Source organism: Microcaecilia unicolor, chromosome 10 (assembly GCF_901765095.1).
Source record: "Microcaecilia unicolor chromosome 10, aMicUni1.1, whole genome shotgun sequence".
Classification (NCBI taxonomy): Eukaryota; Metazoa; Chordata; class Amphibia; order Gymnophiona; family Siphonopidae; genus Microcaecilia; species Microcaecilia unicolor.
Window position 1 is genome coordinate 118,436,579 of NC_044040.1, and position 22,918 is coordinate 118,459,496.

Here is a 22,918-nt window from a genome sequence, read left to right on the forward strand (position 1 = left end):
GGAATCTTTCCTGGAAGCAAGCAAGATGCAGGAGACACCCTCGGACAGACCCAAAGAGGCAAAGTCTACGCTCTCAACATCCAGGCCATGAGAGCCAGGGACCGGAGGTTGGGATGCAGAAGCGCCCCTTCGTCCTGTGTGATGAGGGTCGGAAAACACTCCAATCTCCACGGTTCTTCGGAGGACAACTCCAGAAGAAGAGGGAACCAGATCTGACGCGGCCAAAAAGGAGCAATCAGAATCATGGTGCCTCGGTCTTGCTTGAGTTTCAACAAAGTCTTCCCCACCAGAGGTATGGGAGGATAAGCATACAGCAGACCCTCCCCCCAGTCCAGGAGGAAGGCATCCGATGCCAGTCTGCCGTGGGCCTGAAGCCTGGAACAGAACTGAGGGACTTTGTGGTTGGCTCGAGATGCGAAGAGATCTACCAAGGGGGTGCCCCACACCTGGAAGATCTGTCGCACTACACGGGAATTGAGCGACCACTCGTGAGGTTGCATAATCCTGCTCAACCTGTCGGCCAGACTGTTGTTTACGCCTGTCAGATATGTGGCTTGGAGCACCATGCCGTGACGGCGAGCCCAGAGCCACATGCTGACGGCTTCCTGACACAGGGGGCGAGATCCGGTGCCCCCCTGCTTGTTGATGTAATACATGGCAACCTGGTTGTCTGTCTGAATTTGGATAATTTGTCGGGACAGCCGATCTCTGAAAGCCTTCAGAGCGTTCCAGACCGCTCGTAACTCCAGGAGATTGATCTGCAGATCGCGTTCCTGGAGGGACCAGCTTCCTTGGGTGTGAAGCCCATCGACATGAGCTCCCCACCCCAGGAGAGACACATCCGTGGTCAGCACTATTTGTGGCTGAGGAATTTGGAAAGGACGTCCCAGAGTCAAATTGGACCAAATCGTCCACCAATACAGGGATTTGAGAAAACTCGTGGACAGGTGGATCACGTCTTCTAGATTCCCAGCAGCCTGAAACCACTGGGAAGCTAGGGTCCATTGAGCAGATCTCATGTGAAGGCGGGCCATGGGAGTCACATGAACTGTGGAGGCCATGTGGCCCAGCAATCTCAACATCTGCCGAGCTGTGATCTGCTGGGACGCTCGCACCCGCGAGACGAGGGACAACAAGTTGTTGGCCCTCGACTCTGGGAGATAGGTGCGAGCCGTCCGAGAATCCAGCAGAGCTCCTATAACTCGAGTCTCTGTACTGGGAGAAGATGGGACTTTGGATAATTTATCACAAACCCCAGTAGCTCCAGGAGGCGAATAGTCATCTGCATGGACAGTAGAGCTCCTGCCTCGGATGTGTTCTTCACCAGCTAATCGTCGAGATATGGGAACACGTGTACCCCCAGCCTGCGAAGTGCCGCCGCTACTACAGCCAAGCATTTCGTGAACACTCTGGGCGCAGAGGCGAGCCCAAAGGGTAGCACACAGTACTGGAAGTGACGTGTGCCTAGCTGAAATCGCAGATACTGTCTGTGAGCTGGCAGTATCGGGATGTGTGTGTAGGCGTCCTTCAAGTCCAGAGAGCATAGCCAATCGTTTTCCTGAATCATGGGGAGAAGGGTGCCCAGGGAAAGCATCCTGAACTTTTCTTTGACCAGATATTTGTTCAGGGCCCTTAGGTCTAGGATGGGACGCATCCCCCATTTTCTTTTCCACAAGGAAGTACCTGGAATAGAATCCCAGCCCTTCATGCCTGGATGGCACGGGCTCGACCGCATTGGCGCTGAGAAGGGCGGAGAGTTCCTCTGCAAGTACCTGTTTGTGTTGGAAGCTGTAAGACTGAGCTCCCGGTGGACAATTTGGAGGTTTTGAGGCCAAATTGAGGGTGTATCCTTGCCGGACTATTTGGAGAACCCACTGATCGGAGGTTATGAGAGGCCACCTTTGGTGAAAAACTTTCAACCTCCCTCCGACTGGCAGGTCGCCCGGCACTGACACTTGGATGGCGGCTATGCTCTGCTGGAGCCAGTCAAAAGCTCGTCCCTTGCTTTTGCTGGGGAGCCGAGGGGCCTTGCTGAGGCGCACGCTGCTGACGAGAGCGAGCTCGTTGGGGCTTAGCCTGGGCCGCAGGCTGTCGAGAAGGAGGATTGTACCTACGCTTACCAGAAGAGTAGGGAACAGTCTTCCTTCCCCAAAAAAATCGTCTACCTGTAGAGGTAGAAGCTGAAGGCTGCCGGCGGGAGAACTTGTCGAAAGCGGTATCCCGCTGGTGGAGCTGCTCTACCACCTGTTCGACTTTCTCTCCAAAAATGTTATCCGCACGGCAAGGCGAGTCCGCAATCCGCTGCTGGATCCTATTCTCCAGGTCGGAGGCACGCAGCCATGAGAGTCTGCGCATCACCACACCTTGAGCAGCGGCCCTGGACGCAACATCAAAGGTGTCATACACCCCTCTGGCCAGGAATTTTCTGCACGCCTTCAGCTGCCTGACCACCTCCTGAAATGGCTTGGCTTGCTCAGGGGGGAGCTTGTCCACCAAGCCCGCTAACTGCCGCACATTGTTCTGCATGTGGATGCTCATGTAGAGCTGGTAGGACTGGATTTTGGCCACGAGCATTGAAGAATGGTAGGCCTTCCTTCCAAAGGAGTCCAAGGTTCTAGAGTCCTTGCCCGGGGGCGCCGAAGCATGCTCCCTAGAACTCTTAGCCTTCTTTAGGGCCAAATCCACAACTCCAGAGTCGTGAGGCAACTGAGTGCGCATCAGCTCTGGGTCCCCATGGATCCGGTACTGGGACTCGATCTTCTTGGGAATGTGGGGATTACTTAGTGGCTTGGTCCAGTTCGCCAGCAATGTCTTTTTGAGGACATGATGCATGGGTACTGTGGACGCTTCCTTAGGTGGAGAAGGATAGTCCAGGAGCTCAAACATTTCAGCCCTGGGCTCGTCCTCCACAACCACCGGGAAGGGGATGGCCGTAGACATCTCCCGGACAAAGGCCGCAAAAGACAGACTCTCAGGAGGAGAAAGCTGCCTTTCAGGGGAGGGAGTGGGATCAGAAGGAAGGCCCTCAGACTCCTCGTCAGAGAAATATCTGATGTCCTCCTCCTCTTCCCACGAGGCCTCACCTTCAGTATCAGACACAAGTTCACGGACCTGTGTCTGAAGCCGTGCCTGGCTCGACTCCGTGGAACCACGGCCACGGTGGGAGCGTCGAGAGGTAGACTCCCTCGCCCGCATCGGCGAAGCTCCCTCCGCCGACGTCGTCGGGGAGCCTTCCTGGGAGGCGACCGCAGTCGGTACCGCACGCGGCACCGATGTCGGAGACCTCACCCCGGGCAAGGGGCCAGCCGGCGCCTCACTCGACGGTACCGGTGGCGCAAGCACCCCTGGTACCGGAGGGGAAGGGCGCAACAGCTCTCCCAGAATCTCTGGGAGAACGGCCCGGAGACTCTCGTGCAGAGCGGCTGTGGAGAAAGACGTGGAAGCCGATGCAGGTGTCGATGTCAGAGTCTGTTCCGGGCGTGGAGGCTGTTCCGGGCTGTCCAGAGTGGAGCGCATCGACACCTCCTGAACAGAGGGTGAGCGGTCCTCTCGGTGCTGATGCCTACTGGGTGCCGACTCCCTCGGTGACCCAGAGCTCTCGGTGCCGATACGGGAAGGGGACCGGTGTCGATGCTTCTTCGACTTCTTGGGACGAAGCATGTCACCGGAGCTTTCCGGCACCGACGAGGAGGACGTAGAATCCAGCCGTCGCCTCCTCGGGGGGGCTGTACCGCAGGAGCCCTCAGGGTAGGGGGAGACCCACCCGAAGGCTCACCGCCACCAGCAGGGGAATGGACAGCCCTCACCTGCACTCCAGTCGAAGCACCACCTTCCGACGACATCAGCAGAAGTGGAAGTCCCGGTACCACCGACGCCGACGCAGCCTTCCGATGACTCAGCCCCGATGCAGAGGGTCGATTCCTCGATGCACTCGATGCAGTCGCGGCCGAGGACGGAGGTCTAGACGCTGTCGACGTCGATGCACTCGATACTCCCGGTGCCGATGCCGATGAAGAGCCCGAGAACAAAACGTTCCACTGGGCCAATCTCGCTACCTGAGTCCGCTTTTGTAAAAGGGCGCACAGACTACAGGCCTGCGGGTGGTGCCCAGACCCCAGACACTGAAGACACGACGCGTGCCTGTCAGTGAGCAAGATTACTCGGGCGCACTGGGTGCACTTCTTGAAGCCGCTGGGAGACTTCGATGACATGGGCGGAAAAATCGCGCCGGCGAAATCAAAACTCGTAATTGCAGTAGGCACCAAAAAGAGGGGGAGAAAAAAATTCGACCCGAGGCCTGAAAAGGGCATACCCCGAAGACGAAAGAAAACTTATCGGGGCAAAAACTGGAAATAGCGGAAAGGGAAAAAGACCGAAAAGGTCCTTTTCCGAAATCCTTTTTTTTTTTTTTTTAAACGCGAAAGTCAAAAAGAGACGCGCGAGGTTGACTTAAGGGGCGCGAACGGCGTAACACGACCGTACCGAGCGTGGACAAAAGAAGACTGGCCGGCACGAGCCGGTTTCGGGCGGGAACACAACCGCGCATGCGTAGTGCGCATGGGCGCGCGAGGACTAGCAAATGCCTTTGCTAGTGAAGATTCCGATTGGAGGGGCTGCCGTGGACGTCACCCATCAGTGAGAACAAGCAGCCTGCTTGTCCTCGGAGAACATGAACTTTCCTCACAGCGGATGAATGCCCCATAACAGGAGCAATAACTCCAAGGATGGATGAACTCAACCTCCTATAACAGAACAGAAATCCTGAAGACTGTTTTCCAACTTCTCCCAATGAGGGAACAAATCTACAAGAAAAAAATGAACACAAAACAGCATCGAACAAACAATGCATCAATGAGGGAGAGCTCATGGATTCATCTGCTATGACTAAAGGAAAGAAAATTACCAAGGTAAGAACCTAATTTTCCCATCCTTGGCATCAAGCAGATGAATCCATTATGAGTGGGATGTATCAGAGCAATCCCTAGATAGGGTGGGAAGAAGCCACACCACGCGCCAGCACATGTGCTCCAAAGTGCGCGTCTCTCCTGGCAGCCACATCCAGCCTGTAATGTCGGGCAAATGAAAGCTTAGAAGCCCATGTTGCTGCACTGCAAATCTCCTGAAGAGAGAGTGCTCCAGTTTCAGCCCAAGAGGAAGAAATCGCCCTTGTGGAATGCGCCTTAAAGGCGACAGGCGGAGGCCGACCCGATAACAGGTATGCAGAAAATATAGCTTCCTTGAGCCAACGGGCTATAGTGGCTTTAGACGCTGGAGACCCTCTGCGAGGACCTGATAACAAAACAAAAAGGTGATCAGAGGTCCTGAAAGCATTTGACATGCGCAGATACTGCAACAGAGCCCTTCGTACATCTAGGAGATGCAATTGCCCAAAGGCTTCCGGAAACTCCTCGCTTGAAAAGGAGGGCAGGAAAATAGGCTGGTTTAGGTGAAACGCTGAAACCACCTTAGGCAAAAAGGAAGGCACCGTACGTACCATAACTCCGGACTCCGAGAATTGCAGAAATGGGTCTCTACAGGACAGTGCCTGGAGCTCAGACACCCGTCTCGCCGATGTAATGGCCACCATAAAGACCGTCTTTAGGGTCACATCCTTCTCCGAAGCTCACCTTAGTGGCTCGAAGGGCGAACACTGAAGAGCCTTTAAAACTAGCCCCAGGTTCCAGGCCGGACACGGAGCCCGCACAGGAGGACGGAGCCGAAGCACCCCTCTAAGAAACCGTGCCAAATCCAGATAAGCAGCCAGAGAGAGGCCAGCGTCCTTCCCTCAAAAACATGCTTAGGCTGCCACTTGAACACGCAGGGAATTGTAGGCCAGGCCTTTTTGTAAACCATCCTGCAAAAAGTCAAATATCAGTGAGACAGAAGCCCGCATGGGTGTAATCGCTTTGACAGCACACCAAGCCTCAAACTGGCTCCAAATCCTGGCATAAGCCATGGAAGTGGAACGCTTGCGGGCCTGCAGGAGAGTGGAAATGACTTTGTTGGAATAGCCCTTGTCTCTCAATTGCGCCCTCTCAATAGCCATGCCGTAAGATCAAAGCGGCAGGCGTCCTCCATGGTCACCGGCCCCTGAGACAACAGGTTCGGTACCAGAGGCAATGGAAGGGGAGCCTCGACCAGCATCCGCCGGAGATCCGAATACCACGGCCTCCTGGGCCAATCCGGGCCATCTCCTTGATGTAGCCGAATCCGCAGGAGCACTCGCCCTATCAAAGACCACGAAGGGAACACATAAAGGACGCCCTGAGGCCAGGGTTGAGCCAAGGCATCCAACCCCGCCGAGCGAGGATCTCTCCCTCTGCTGTATAAGCACGAGACTTTGGCATTTGCGCTTGAGGCCATAAGATCTGCTACGGGCGTCCCCCATTTGGCACAGATCTGAAGGAACACTTCGTCTGCCAGTTCCCACTCCGCTGGGTCAATTTGATGCCTGCTTAGATAATCGGCTTGCAATGTGACCTGCAATGTGAGCTGCTGACAAAAACTGCAGATGAAGCTCAGCCCAGTGGCAAATCTGCTCGGCCTGCACGGCCAGTGCTCTGCACTGAGTGCCTCCTTGTCCATTTATGTAGGCCTCCTTGTCCATTTATGTAGGCCACTGCTGTCGTGTTGTCCTACAGAAATCTGACAGCCAGTCCTTCCAGGGTCGATTGAAAGGCTAGAAGCGCCTGGAAAATCACTTTCAACTCCAAGCGGTTGATGGACCACTCCGACTCCTTGGGTGTTCAGAGACCATGGGCATGCTTTCCCCGGCAATGTGCACCCCAGCCCTTCAGGCTGGCGTCTGTTACCACCAGGCACCAATCGGGGAGTGCCAGCGGCATTCCTTGCCGCAGCATGCTGTCTGAGAGCCACCACTCCATACTGAGTTGGGCCACAGGGAGCCACGTGAGTCTGCACTGATAATCCTGAGAAATTGGAGACCATCGTTGAAGTAGAGAATACTGTAGAGGTCTCAGGTGCGCTCTCGCCCATGACACCACTTCTAAGGTGGCCGTCATCGACCCCAACAGCTGGACAATGTCCCAAGCTCGCGGGCGAGGCATCCTCAGGAGCAGATGGATCTGATTTTTAAGCTTGCACCGCCTTTGCTCGGGTAGAAATACATATCCCGAGGCTGTGTCGAACCGGGCCCCCAAATGTTCTAGAGATTAAGAGAGGGGGTCAGGTGACTTTTGACGACCCAGCCCAGAGATTGAAGTACTGAGACCACTCTGGCTGTTACTTGATGACTCTACTGCAGAGTCCGCTCAGATGAGCCAGTCGTCTAGGTACGGGTGAACCCGGACACCCTCTCACCTGAGGAAGGCAGCTACTACCACCATTTCCTTGGAAAAGGTTCGGGGAGCTGTAGCGAGGCCAAAAGGCAAGGCCTGAAATGGGAAATATTTTCCCATCACCACAAACCGCAGAAACCTCTGGTGCGGGGGCCAAATAGGAATGTGCAAGTAAGCTTCTTTCAGGTCCAGAGACCTGAGAAACTCTACTGGCTTTACCGCCACAATGACGGAGCGCAGGGTTTCCATGTGAAAATGCCGCACTCTTAGAGACTTGTTGACTTCCTTTAAGTCTAGAATGGGCTGAAAAGACCCACCTTTTCGCGGCACCACAAAGTAAATGGAGTAACAGCCGGAGCCGAGCTCGGCGGGAGGCACAGGGGACACCGCCCCTAGGTGAATCAAGCTTTGCAAGGTCTCCTCTACTGCCGCCCGTTTGACGGCAGAGCCGTATCGGGACTCCACAAACACGTCTCTCACCGGGGCATTGAATTCTATTCGATAGCCATATCTGATATGGTCCAGAACTCACTGATCTGAGGAAATCTTGACCCACTCCTCGAGAAAGAGGGAAAGTCGTCCTCCTATTGCAGGAATTGAGGAGAGGGCCGGCGCACCATCATTGAGAGGGTCACCCTTGAACTCCAGGCCTTGAGCCGGTCGCTGCAGAGCGCTTATCCGAGCGAAAGGAGTTCCTCTGCTGAAATCGGGCATGAGAAGTGAACCCAGCAGAACGCCCCAGGCGGTACCTTCTAGCTTCATGGAAGCGAGGTCTGTAAGAGGAGGGAACCGCCTGACCCTTGGAGGGAGGCCGCGGCCTATCCTGGGGTAAGCGCTGGGGTTTAGCATCCCCTAGGCCCTTGACAATTTTCTCCAACTCCTCGCCAAATAGGAGAAGGCCTTGAAAGGGCAACTTCACCAACATGGACTGATGAGACAAAGTCAGCACGGATTTAGTGAAGGGAAGTCTTGCCTCACCAATCTAATGCATTTTTTTGAGGGGGTAAGCAAACATATGGACAATGGGGAGCCGGTTGATATTGTATATCTGGAATTTCAGAAGGCGTTTGACAAAGTGCCGCACGAAAGACTCCTGAAGAAATTGCAGAGTCATGGAATCGGAGGTAGGGTATTATTATGGATTAAGAACTGGTTGAAAGATAGGAAGCAGAGAGTAGGATTGCGTGGCCAGTATTCTCAGTGGAGGAGGGTAGTTAGTGGGGTCCCGCAGGGGTCTGTGCTGGGTCCGTTGCTTTATAATGTATTTATAAATGACCTAGAGATGGGAATAACTAGTGAGGTAATTAAATTCGCCGATGACACAAAATTATTCAGGGTCGTCAAGTCGCAGGAGGAATGTGAACGATTACAGGAGGACCTTGCGAGACTGGGAGAATGGGCGTGCAAGTGGCAGATGAAGTTCAATGTTGACAAGTGCAAAGTGATGCATGTGGGTAAGAGGAACCCGAATTATAGCTACGTCTTGCAAGGTTCCGCGTTAGGAGTTACGGATCAAGAAAGGGATCTGGGTGTCGTCGTCGATGATACGCTGAAACCTTCTGCTCAGTGTGCTGCTGCGGCTAGGAAAGCGAATAGAATGTTGGGTGTTATTAGGAAGGGTATGGAGTCCAGGTGTGCGGATGTTATAATGCCGTTGTATCGCTCCATGGTGCGACCGCACCTGGAGTATTGTGTTCAGTACTGGTCTCCGTATCTCAAAAAAGATATAGTAGAATTGGAAAAGGTACAGCGAAGGGCGACGAAAATGATAGTGGGGATGGGACGACTTTCCTATGAAGAGAGGCTGAGAAGGCTAGGGCTTTTCAGCTTGGAGAAGAGACGGCTGAGGGGAGATATGATAGAAGTGTATAAAATAATGAGTGGAATGGATCGGGTGGATGTGAAGCGACTGTTCACGCTATCCAAAAATACTAGGACTAGAGGGCATGAGTTGAAGCTACAGTGTGGTAAATTTAAAACAAATCGGAGAAAATTTTTCTTCACCCAACGTGTAATTAGACTCTGGAATTCGTTGCCGGAGAACGTGGTACGGGCGGTTAGCTTGACGGAGTTTAAAAAGGGGTTAGATAGATTCCTAAAGGACAAGTCCATAGACCGCTATTAAATGGACTTGGAAAAATTCCGCATTTTTAGGTATAACTTGTCTGGAATGTTTTTACGTTTGGGGAGCGTGCCAGGTGCCCTTGACCTGGATTGGCCACTGTCGGTGACAGGATGCTGGGCTAGATGGACCTTTGGTCTTTCCCAGTATGGCACTACTTATGTACTTATGTACTTTGCTTAGAGGCCATGTCAGCCGCCCAATGCCTTAGCCATAGAAGGCGGCGAGCTGCCACCGCCACAGCCATCTGTTTAGCCGAGGCTCTGACCAGATCATAAAGGACGTCAGCCAAAAAGGACAAGGCCAACTCCATCCGCTGTGCCACCTCCGTAAGGGACTCCGCTCAATCCCCGGGCTGTTCCACTGCCTGTTGCAACCAAGCGAGGCAGGCTCTAGCACCATAGCAGCTGCATGCAGACGCCCGTAAGGTAAGGCCTGAAATTTCAAAGGACCGTTTCAGAGCTGATTCCAGATGTCGGTCCTGCATGTCCTTCAGGGCGACTCCTCCCTCAACTGGGAGGGTAGTCATCTTTGTCACAGCCGTGACTAGGGCATCCACTTAAGCAATGCTAGGCGCGCCAAATGCTCCTCTTATACCCTCTTATAATTGCCCCATTGCCCTGGCGACTTTCAAAGGCCCCTTGGGGTCAGCCCATTGAGCCGAAATAAGCTCTTGGATGGAGTCATGCAAAGGAAAGGCTCGAGCAGGCTTCTTAGTACTTGCCATCCTCGGAATTCCAGAGGAGGCTTCGCCACTCCCAGGATCTTCAATAGAGAGAACCTGCAAGGCATCAAAAATAAGCGCTTGCAGCTCTTCGTGGTGGAAAATCCTCACCATGGAAAGATCATCTGGATCCGGTGGCAATCCTGCACCTTCTTCTGGCTCCTCAGACCACGAGGGCCTGCCAGACCCCTCAGAATCCCCACAGACTGACCACGGGGGGGGGGGGGGGGGGGGTGCACCACTCTCTGAAGGGGAATTAACCCTTCTGCGCTTGTCCTGCGGCCAGCTGTCAGGGGAAAAAGCACCTGACGGCAATCCCAGGCCAGGTTCTACTGTAGGGGGATCAGTTAGCAGGGCAGAATGAGACCCCTGCGGGAGAGCTCTTTTAACATGAATGCTTTATGTAGCAACAAAACAAACTCAGGGGAGAAGGGCCCTGGCCTCCCGGTTCCAGTCCGGGGATAGCAGCTCCTCTGCTAGCCTCCATCCGAGGCCCCCCTCCAGATTCAAACCCCTCCGCTTCTGCGGGGCTCACGCCATGAGGCGCGTTCAAAATAGCGCCCGCTGCCAGCTCCACAGAGTGAAAAGAAACATCGCTCGCCATGCTCGGGCTGGCTCTGACGTCTTAAGAGCACAATTTACAGAGCCCCGCTGCGGATCTGCGCTTGCCACAACGGGAACAGCGCTTAACAACCTCCGCAGCTATCGCCAAAAACAGCGGGAATTCAAAATGGTGAATTCACGGCAAAAACGTCCCGATCGCGGGCCCTCCCCGGAGGAGCTACAAAACACTTACCTTACCAGACAGAGTCCCAGAGCTCCAGTCACGCTGCACAATCAGAAGAAAGCCTCTTTTCTGGAATCGCAGCGCCAAAGCTCGTCGCGATTTTTTTTTTAAACGCTGTGAGGAAAGTAGAGGCAACAGCAATAGAAGCAATTTCTCCCAACTCCGGAGGTTCAGTAGTGTGGGAAAGGACGAACCAATATGCCTGCATCCACCAAGGAGAGTGTGGGAAAAGACAGGGACAGGGCAAGCCTATGTGTATACATCCACATCGGGGGCCGGGTAAGGCAGGGAAAGGGCTAACCTATGTACCTTTAAAGTGAAGCTGCAATAGACACAACACCCCTGCTACAACTGGCAAAAGTACAGGAGCCACCCCAGGTAGATTTTTTGACGTACATAAGTAATGCCGCACTGGGAAAAGACCAAGGGTCCATCGAGCCCAGCATCCTATCCACGACAGCGGCCAATCCAGGCCAAGGGCACCTGGAAGCTTCTCAAACGTACAAACATTCTATACATGTTATTCCTGGAATTGTGGATTTTTCCCCAGTCCATTTAGTAGCGGTTTATGGACTTGTCCTTTAGGAAACCGTCTAACCCCTTTTTAAACTCTGACAAGCTAACCGCCTTCATCACGTTCTCCGGCAACGAATTCCAGAGTTTAATTACGCATTGGATGAAGGAGCTGAATAAGCTGCAACCACCCTGCTGGGGAGATAGAGAATACTGAAGCGGCAGATGGAGCTAGCTGGCCATGAGGCACTATGGTTTTTCAGTGCTCTGTATCTCCCCCTGCTGGTAGGTGGACACAACCCACTTATAATGGATTAATCTGCTTAATGACAAGGAAACACTGTTCTGAGAAGTAAAGCATGAGCTTCAAAGGGTTTTATCTGCCAGCATACTTGGTTACTATTATGTATGTTGGGAGGGGGGGGGTTAACACTTTGGAGAGATGGGCTGCATTCACCAATACCATTTAAAAAGCACTCAAGAATGTGCATCTTTTCTTTTATTTACTGCAGGCCTTGGAATAGGGTCCACCTGCAGACAGAGGCACAACGATCTTGAAAGGAGAGTGAGAAAGCGATCCATCAGTTAGGCAATTGCTTTGGTGGTTCACAGATCACAATAGTAGTCTTCAAAAGAAATTTCTTCTTATACTAATACAAATTACGTTTAGTTTGTCCAGTGTATACAGAGTGCAAGAAAACAACATATGCTATTGAAAATGTGCTAGATCTTGTTTAACTCTCTGTGTTCAAACTAAGTTCTTTAAAAAATGAACCTCATATCCATGTAAACAATTTTGAACAGTTCTATACACAGTGTGACATTATAAGTAAATAATCATCTCTCAAGAAAAACACCACTTAAAATCTTCCTTACTTGACCATTCAGCATGTGACGTGGGAAGAAGAAATATGGAATGGAAGTCACCACCAGGCAACCTGATGCGATTAATAGTCCCAGCCACCAGGCCCCAATCCATCGTGGATCCCCTGGACTCAGCTTCACTTCTTCTGTAAAAGCAGAAAGATAGTCGCACAGAATTTGTTCATGTTTTACAGCAATAAAATAAAGCATCAATGGATCACTTGGCAAACAGATCACGGGATTGGCTGACAGTTGCTCTGGCTCTTATTACGATCATTCGGCTTGAGTGATATAGGGGCTCATTTTCAAAGCACTTAGACTTACAAAGTTCCATAGGTTACTACGTAAGTCTAAAAGCTTTGAAAATATGTTTCAGTGTCTCTCAGGAGGATCTGTCTGTTCATCAATCTGCATGCATATATCTGAATATGCACAAACAAATCCATGTGTACTGATGAAGAGGACCACACCAGAAAAAAAAAAAAGTATCGGGGAGGGAGATCAGGCCTACTCACTCTGAATCCACCAGATATGCTGCATTCTTTTTTCTTGCATCCAGCTACAAAATGACTTGCCTCCTGCTATCTGTGCTGAAAAATATTTTTCTAAGTGTCTTTAAAAACTAATTTTTTAGTTAATTTTTGGACACATGTTTTGAGCATTTGCTTGTTCACTGCATTCCTGGCTGAACCTATTGAGACTTAGCTACTCCCTCCCTCTCTTTCCTGCCTTGTGAGGTTGATTGCCTCTGATCTAATTGACGTATTTAGCGTTCCTTTCCTTATTTCCTACAATTTGGTATATGTAAACAGCCTTGACCTGTCTGCCAGATAAGGTGGTATATAAAGTTCTCAAAATAAACAAACAAACAAACACCTGAAAGGTAATCTTGGATGGTGGCACAAAAATGCATGCAATGGAAATCCCAACCCTTGCAGCACAAAAAAAGAAGAAAGCACATGGCAGTGCAGTATTCGGTGTGCCCAGAGGGGGCCCCAAACCCTGCTGGTAGAAAGAGAGGCAGTTCCCACAGCAGTGGAGAAGCCAGCTGGAGGAAAGTAGGTGAAAGGAAGCTTGCATAGGGAACTAAGAGCTTGATGCGACCGGAGGAGGAGATAGATGAAGGTATGAGAGAGGAAAAGATGTTACAATGACACTGGGAGGAGGAGGAAGATGGAGGTATGAGAGAGGAAAAGATGTTACAATGATACTGGGGGGAAAAAAAAGAACCAATTACAAGTGAACTGTTCAAATCTGAAGAAGTACACCACCATAGCCACCATCCCAAACACCACTCTTGCACTGACCCACCCACTCATACACACACAAGCATTCCTCCCACTCACCCAGACTCGCATGTTACACACATACACCATCATGCACCTCATACACATATACACACACTCACACCAAGCATACACCTGCATGTACCTCATCCAAACCCACACACAGACCAATTTACTACCCATACAAGTGCACACTCACATACATGCATTACATCCACTTGGCAATGCTTCATGCAATTTACAGCTTATTTTGCATGTGATGTGTTTTTACATAAGAAATGAAAAAATAGACTTTTAATCAGAAAAGCGAAGTTACTCACCTGTAGCAGGTGCTCTCAAGACTACAGCAGGATACATATTCATACATGCTAGATTTGGTATTCTACATCAAGGCTGATATCCCAGAATACCAGGATAGCAGTATTGAGATAATACCACTATCATTAAGTTTTCCCTTAGTGACCACCTGGAACAAATGGCACCTCCCAGAGTTTGGAAGAGTAGAAAAAGCTGACTGCTGAAAATTTCCTAGAGGCAGTGGCGTTCCTAGGGGGGCGGACACCCAGGGCACCCCACCCCCCTCCCGATGCAGCGTGGACCCCCCCCCCCCCCCGCGAAAGAGCCCCCCCCCCGGGTGTATGCCGCTGGGGGGGGGGGGTGCCGCAGCGCGCGCCTGCTGCGAGTTTACTAACTTTGCTCGTTCGCTGCAGCTCCCTCTGCCCCGGAACAGGGAGCTGCAGCGAACGAGAGAAGTTAGCGAACTCTCGCAGCAGGCGCGCACCGCAGCACCCCCCAGCGGCGTGCACCCAGGGCGGAGCGCCCCCACCGCCCCCCCTTGGTACGCCACTGCCTAGAGGCTTTGAACTATTCACATGTGGATGAAAAAACAACCACAATGACAGAGTAGGTTGATATTTGGAATACACACCTAGCTTAGAGAAAATGACACCACTTAAAAAGGTCCTATGCTCCACTCACAATTAAAAAGGTCTTATGCTCCACTCACAAATGTTCACCTTGGTTTTCTCCACAACTTCAGACCCTTAAGCACGAAGGACAGAAACTGGAAAGGAGATGGCGTAAATCTTGTCTGACAGGCTAAACAGTAGGAATGCAATGACAAAGTACTACAAAGCCCTAACAGCAGCCAAAAAAACAATATTTCTCTCAATGCATCAAATAGGCTGCCAATTCATTTCGATTCAAATTAAACGCCGAGAAAACGCATTGTTTGATTCTCTCCTCTCCCTATAACAAACTCAGGCCTCCTACATTGCTCACTCCTGAGCTCGTCCTACCAAAAGAATCGGTTGGGCCGCTGGATGACCGAGGGGTAAAAGGGGCGATCAAGGAAGACAAAGACGTAGCAGAGAGACTGAATGAATTCTTTGCTTCGGTCATCACCGAGGAAGATTTGGGTGGGATACCGGTGTCGGAAATGATATTTCAAGCGGACGAGTCGGAGAAAATTACTGACTTCACGGTAAACCTGGAGGACGTAATGGGGCAGTTGAGCAAACTGAAGAGTAGCAAATCTCCTGGACCGGATGGTATTCATCCTAGAGTACTGATAGAACTGAAAAATGAGCTTGCGGAGCTACTGCTAGTGATATGCAATTTATCCTTAAAATCGAGCGTGGTACCGGAAGATTGGAGGGTGGCCAATGTAACGCCGATTTTTTTAAATGGTTCCAGGGGAGATCTGGGAAATTATAGACCGGTGAGTCTGATGTCGGTGACGGGAAAATGGTAGAGGCTATTATTAAAAACAAAATTACAGAGCACATCCGAGGACATGGATTACTGAGACCGAGTCAGCACGGCTTTTGTGTGGGGAAATCTTGCCTGACCAATTTACTTCAATTCTTTGAAGGAGTAAACAAACATGTGGACAAAGGGGAGCCAGTTGATATTGTGTATTTGGATTTTCAAAAGGCGTTTGACAAGGTACCTCATGAAAGACTACAGAGGAAATTGGAGGGTCATGGGATAGGAGGAAAAGTCCTATTGTGGATTAAAAACTGGTTGAAGGATAGGAAACAGAGAGTGGGGTTAAATGGGTAATATTCACAATGGAGAAGGGTAGTTAGTGGGGTTCCTCAGGGGTCTGTGCTAGGACCGCTGTTTTTTAATATATTTATAAATGATTTAGAGATGGGAGTAACTAGCGAGGTAATTAAATTTGCTGATGACACAAAGTTATTCAAAGTCGTTAACTCGCGACAGGATTGTGAAAAATTACAGAAGGACCTTACGAGACTCGGAGACTGGGCGGCTAAATGGCAGATGACGTTTAATGTGAGCAAGTGCAAGGTGATGCATGTGGGAAAAAAGAACCCGAATTATAGCTACGTCATGCAAGGTTCCACGTTAGGAGTTACGGACCAAGAAAAGGATCTGGGTGTCGTCGTCGATAATACACTGAAACCTTCTGCTCAGTGTGCTGCTGCGACTCGGAATGCGAATAGAATGTTGGGTATTATTAGGAAAGGTATGGAAAACAGGTGTGAGGATGTTATAATGCCGTTATATCGCTCCATGGTGCGACCGCACCTTGAGTATTGTGTTCAATTCTGGTCGCCGCATCTCAAAAAAGATATAATGGAATTGGAAAAGGTGCAGCGAAGGGCGACTAAAATGATAGCGGGGATGGGACGACTTCCCTATGAAGAAAGACTAAGGAGGCTAGGGCTTTTCAGCTTGGAGAAGAGACAGCTGGGAGGAGACATGATAGAGGTATATAAAATAATGAGTGGAGTGGAACAGGTAGATGTGAAGCATCTGTTCACTCTTTCCAAAAATACTAGGACTAGGGGGCATGCGATGAAACTACAGTGTAGTAAATTTAAAACAAATCGGAGAAAATCTTTCTTCACCCAACGCATAATTAAACTCTGGAATTCGTTGCCGGAGAATGTGGTGAAGGCGGTTAGCTTAGCAGAGTTTTAAAAGGGGTTAGACGGTTTCCTAAAGAACAAGTCCATAAACCACTACTAAATGGACTGGGGAAAAATCCACAATTCCAGGAATAACATGTATAGAATGTTTGTACGTTTGGGAAGCGCTGCCAGGTGCCCTTGGCCTGGATTGGCCGCTGTCGTGGACAGGATGCTGGGCTCGATGGACCCTTGGTCTTTTCCCAGTGTGGCATTACTTATGTACTTACCAATCTCGGAGTCCCTAAAAATCTTGGGAGTCATAGTAGATAGATCCTTGACGCTGGAACAGCATGTGAACTCTACAGTCAAGCAAATGTTCTTCTCTCTTTGGAAGCTTAAGCGTATCCAGCCTTATTTCCCTAGAGAAGTATTCCGCAACCTAGTCCAGTCTCTCGTCATTAGCCGTCTAGATTACTGCAACAGTATCTATGGGGGATGCACAAGCATGCTCCTAAAAAAATTGCAAACTGCTCAGAACACAGCAGCCCGACTCATCTTCGGCAAATCGAGATTTGAAAGTTCAAGACCTCTACGTGAGAGGCTGCACTGGCTTCCAGTGAAGGACCGCATTGCTTTCAAGATCTGCGCATTGGTGCACAAAATCATCTATGGAGAAGCCCCCGCTTATACGGACACTCTCATTAACCTGCCGCTCAGGAACTCCCGCAAGTCAGCTCGTTCATACCTCAATCTCCACTACCCAGCTTTTAGTGGCCTCAAATATAAGACCATCTATGCTTCCTCTTTCCCCTATCTCAGCACTCAGTTGTGGAACGGGCTGCCTCAAGAGGTCAAATTCACTCCAGACCTTTAAGAGGCGACTCAAGACCTTCCTATTTGGTAGAGCATACGCCGAAAGCCCGCCTGGCGCCACATCCTTCTGAACCACGGCTATCTCAGCGACAAATCATTACCTCTCCTCTCTCCCTTTCCTCCCTCAGTTGTTTCTCTTTCCCTCTTATGACTTTGAATACTGTATTTTGTACCATTGTTTTGCTTAATAAACTATTGTACGCCACATTGAGCTTGCCTGCGGGCGGAAATATTGTGGGATACAAATGCCATGAATAAATAAATAAATAAAATCAAGCACCTGCTCATCATAGTAAACAGCCTGTTGAAACCCAACAGAAGCAGCATGCCCAGACACAACTGAACTACAATGATTTTGCTGCATACTTTGTCAACAAAATTAAAAGTATCCGCAGGCCCACCCAGTCTCCAATCAGCTAATCTAGAGTACAGAAACTCGACCCCTCCTGACACAGACATATGGGACTCCTTTGACCCAATAACTGAGGGGAGTCTTGACAAAATCCTAAGAGACCTTTGACCAACCACCTGCTCCCTCGAACCCTGCCCATCAAAAATAGTGCAGCAGGAAAGCAGGGGCCTCATAAAAAGCTATAATTGTCTATTGCTTATGATTAACGTATTCTTGCTGTACACTGCCTTGAGTGAATTCCTTCAAAAAGGTGATAAATAATTCCTAATAAATAAATGTGGATGTTGTCATCTGGTGGAGCCTAGTGTGGGAAAATTCACATCTTCTTTTCTAGAAGCTTTTGGAAACCTTCTGTGCTTGTGTGTGTGCCTTCCCACCGTCATCTTCGTGTGGGATGAACAGTCTATTAAGAAAAGTTAATAGAATACAACACCTAGGGGAGAAGGGTGGGATGTGTGAATGTGTGTCATCCTTGGAACCACCTGCTACAGGTAACTTCGCTTTCTCTGAGGACAAGCAGGACATTAGGTTCACATATATGGGAGTTCCTAGCTGCCAGGCTGTTCTAAAAAAAAACAAAAACAGAGAATAAATCAAAGCCTGCAGAACCTGGGCCTAGGGAGGAGGAATTGGATTCTAGATCCCAAACAGATTTTGTAGGACTGATTGATGAAATTAACTGTCATGTCGGGAATCTTGCTTCAAACAGTATGGTGGATCCGCTACCAGGGCCTGAAGTTCACTGACCCTCCAAGCTGAAGTGACTGCCACCAAGAAAAAAACTTTCAGGTCTAAAACTTGAGGTGGCAGTTAACAAAGATCAACCAATGTGAATATACACAGCTCCTCCACATACATACAGAACTGTCTTATAATAATTGCTTGCTTTACTAATATCATGTTTCATCATTATCATGTTACCCAAAATCCTTCTTGATACACTACGATTACGTTTTTTTTTCCTTTTATCATATTGCCCAAGATCCTTCTATAACATTAAATGTCTATTTTCTATTATATTTCCACTGATCATTATGTATTGTAAGCCACATTGAGCCTGCAAAGAGGTGGGAAAATGTGGGATACAAATGCAATAAATAAAAAATAAATAAATAAATAAAAATAACAAGTGGCTCAAATGAATCAGCTGGGTAAGAATGATATTAGAACATAAGAATAGCCATACTGAGTCAGACCAATGGTCCATCTAGCCTAGTATCCTGTTTCCAACAGTGGTCAATCCAGGTTACAAGTACATGGTAGAAAACTAAGTAGTAGCAACATTCCACACTACCAATCCCAGGGCAAGTAGCGGCTTCCCCAAGTCTGTCTCAATAGCAGACTATGGACTCTTCTTCCAGAAACTTGTCCAAACCTTTTTTAAACCCAGATATGCACTGTTGCCACATCCTCCGACAATGAGTTCTAGAGCTTAACTATTCTTTGACTGAAAAAATATTTCCTTCCATTTGTTTTAAAAGCATTTCCATGTAACTTCACAGAGTGTCCCCTAGTTTTTGTACTTTTTGAAAGAGTAAAAACAAAATTCATTCACTTCTACTTGTTCTACATCACTCAGGATTTTGTAGATCTGTATCATCTCTCTCCTCTGCTGTCTCTTTTCCAAGCTGTAGAGACCTAACTTCTTTAATCTTTCCTCACATGAGAGGAGTTCCATCCCGTTTATCATTTTGGTTGCCCATCTTTGAACCTTTTCTAATTCCGCTATATCATTTTTTAAATACGGCGGCCAGAACTGAATGCAATGCTCTAGGTAAGGTTGCATCATGGAAGATACAGAGGCATTATAAGTATTCTCAATCTTATTTACCATCCCTTTCCTAATAATTCCTAGCATCCTGTTTGCATATCTGGCTGCGGCCACAGTACAGATTTCAGCGTATTATCTACAACACCACCTAGATCTTTTTCTTGACTGCTGTCCCCCAAGGTGGACCCTAGCATCAGGTAACTATGATTTGGATTGTTCTTCCCATTGTAGATCACTTTGCATTTGTCCACATTAAATTTCATCTACCATTTGGATGCCCAGTCTTCGTCCTGCAATTCTTCACAGTTTGCATGTGTTAACAACCTTGAATAGTTTTGTGTCATCTGCAAATTTAATCACCTCATTTATCGTTCCAATTTCCAGATCCTATATAATAATTCTCACCACCAACATTCTAATGTGCTTGCCTGTGTCCGTGGCGCCTTCGGAGTTGCTGAGCTAGGCTCCGTAGCCAGGCTGACTTCACTCACAGCTGATTCCCAGGCAGGGGGAGGAGTAGGGAAACATGTGGAGCAAGTGGCAGGGAGCGGCGCATCAAACAACGACCCTCCTCTCCCCTGCTCCCCCTCCAGCCACTCATGTCCTGTGACCCTCCTCTCCCCCTGCCCCCCTGCAGCCACCCATGTCCAGCGGACACTACTCTCCCCCTGCCCCCCCTCCAGCCACCCAGGTTGTATAACCAATTCTTCGGGGCAGGCAGGAAAGATCCCTGGTCCTGCCTGCCTGCTGCTTACAAGGGCGGCCTCCAAGACTTCAGCAGAAGTCTCGCCGAGTCTGCCATTGGAAGTCTCGGCGGCCATTTTGAACAGCAATCCGGCAGCGGGGGAGCGTCTCAGCGCCAGCAGTGGGCAGGCAGGGCCGGGGATCTTTCCTGCATGCCCCGAAGAATTGGTTACACAACCTGGGTGGATGAAGGAGGGGCAGGTGAGAGAGCAGGGAAGTTGGACATGGGTGGCTGGAGGTGGGCAGGGGAACAGTAGGGTCGCTGGACATGGGTGGCTGCAGGGGGGGCAGGGGGAGAGGAGGGTCGCAGGACATGGGTGGCTGCAGGGGGGGCAGGGGGAGAGGAGGGTCGCAGGACATGGGTGGCTGGAGGGGGCGCAGGAGGAGAGTAGGGTCACTGGACATGGGTGGCTGGGGGGGGGCAGGGGGAGAGGAGGGTCGTTGTTTCATGCTCCACTCCCTGCCACTTGCTCTGCGTGTTTCCCTACTCCTCCCCCTGCCTGGGAATCAGCTGTGAGTGACATCAGCCTGGGTGGCTGGAGGGGGGCAGGGGAGAGGAGGGTCGTTGTTTCATGCGCCGCTCCCTGCCACTTGCTCTGTGTGTTTCCCTACTCCTCCCCCTGCCTGGGAATCAGCTGTGAGTGACGTCAGCCTGGGTGGCTGGAGGGGGAGCAGGGGAGAGGAGGGTCGCAGGACATGGGTGGCTGGAGGGAGGGCAGGGAGAGGAGGGTCAATGTTTCACGTGCCGCTCCCTGCACTTGCTCTGCGTGTTTCCCTACTCCTCCCCCTGCCTGGGAATCAGCTGTGAGTGACGTCAGCCTGGGTGGCTGGAGGGGGAGCAGGGGAGAGGAGAGTCACTGGACATGGGTGGCTGCAGGGGGAGAGGAGGGTCGCTGGACATGGGTGGCTGGAGGTAGGGGGTGAGGGGGGTCCTGAGACCAGGGAGGTGGGGGTGGAAGGGGGGCCTCAGACAATAAAGGGAGAGGGGAGGGGGCACATACTCACGCACTCTCTGTCTCTCACATACACTCTCTCTGACACACTCTCTATCACACTCTCCATCTCTCACACACACTCTCGCTCTCAAACATACACTCCGAGGAAAACCTTGCTAGCGCCCGTTTCATTTCTGACAGAAACGGGCCTTTTTTTTACTAGTCATTTATAAATATGTTAAATAGCACCGGTTCCAGTACATTTTCTCCTCCACTGAGAAAAATGGACATTTAACCCTACTGTGTTTTCTGTCCAATAACCAATTCTGCTAGCCACAGAAGAACACTGCCTCCTATCCCATGACTTTTTAATTTTCTCAGGAATCTCTTATGAGAAACTTTGTCAAAAGCTTTCTACTGTGAAAGGTTTGACTGGGGACTTAAGCAAGGGCAAATCTCTAATGAATCAAACAACTAGAGGCTGCAAAGAGATGGACTTACCCTCTATACAGTGATGTGCCATTCTAACAGAGGTTGTCTTGCCACCAGACTCAGAAATGTGTAGAAAGTATTCAAGAGTTTTTGTAAAGGACAGGAAATATATCTAGTGCCTTGCTCTCATACTAGATGGCAACCTGTTCCACATGAAGTTATAACTGGACAATATATAATCTACATTCCCTTCGACCCTCCTGTTGCCTGATACACACCTACCTCATCAGACCACATTACAACCTGTATTTATTATCAACCGAACTGGCGAATGCCATTACAGTACTATGTAAGCCACATTGAGCCTGCAAATAGGTGGGAAAATGTGGGGTACAAATGTAACAAATAAATAAATAAATATGACCTCTTAGTGGAATCTTTTCTGGAAGTGAGTAGGACCTGAGACATCCTCATGCATGTGGACAGAATCAACCACTACCCTCTCAAAATCCAAGCCATGAGGCCAGGGTCTGGAGGTTGGGTTGCAGAAGTGATCCTTTGTTCTGGGTAATAAGAGTCAGAAAGCAATGCAGTCTCCATAGGCCTCTGGAAGCAAGCTCTAGAAGAGAGGGAACTAGACTGGCTTCAACCAATATGGGGAAATGAGGGTCGTGGTTCTTTTGGGAAGATACACATACAGAAGACCCGTCCCCCAATGAAGGAGGAAGGCATCTGAGGCTAGTTTGCAGTGTTATCTCAGTCTGGAGCAATACTGAGATGAGTGTCAAACAGATCACTGAGGGAGTGCCCCACTCTCGGACAATCTTCCTTGGAACGTACATGTTAAGTGACAACCTGTAAGGTTGCATCACTCTGCTCAGTTTGTCTGCCAGAATGTTACACTTCTTGGCTAGGTAAGTAGCCCTGAGGAGCATTCCTTGGCGAGAGGCCCAGGTCCACAAACTGAGCACTTCCTGACACAAGACCATGACTCCCTACTTATTGATGGGAGTATACGGCAGCCTGGTTGTCGATCTACATGAGAATAATTTGGTGTGCCAGCCGATCTCTGAAAGCCTTTAGAGCATTCCATGAGGTTTATGTGCAACTGAATCTCTTGAAAGGACCACTGTCCCCAAGTGCACAGCCCATCTACATGAGCTCCCTATCTCAGGTTGGATGCATTCATTGTCAACATCTTGAGTAGAGAGGAAACTTGAATGAAAGTTCCTGTATCAAACTGGAATGAACTGCCCACCAAAAAAAGAGACTCCTGCA

General features: G+C 49.9%; 1 protein-coding gene across 1 annotated transcript in view; it reads right to left on the bottom strand.

Annotated features, from left to right (window-relative positions):
- The window catches only part of SLCO2A1 (solute carrier organic anion transporter family member 2A1), a 915,614-nt gene that overhangs the window by 457,634 nt on the left and 435,062 nt on the right, over positions 1-22,918 (bottom strand). Inside the window, 1 exon segment of the mRNA XM_030215775.1 lies at positions 12,321-12,454. Within this exon segment, the coding sequence (XP_030071635.1) occupies positions 12,321-12,454 (134 nt within the window).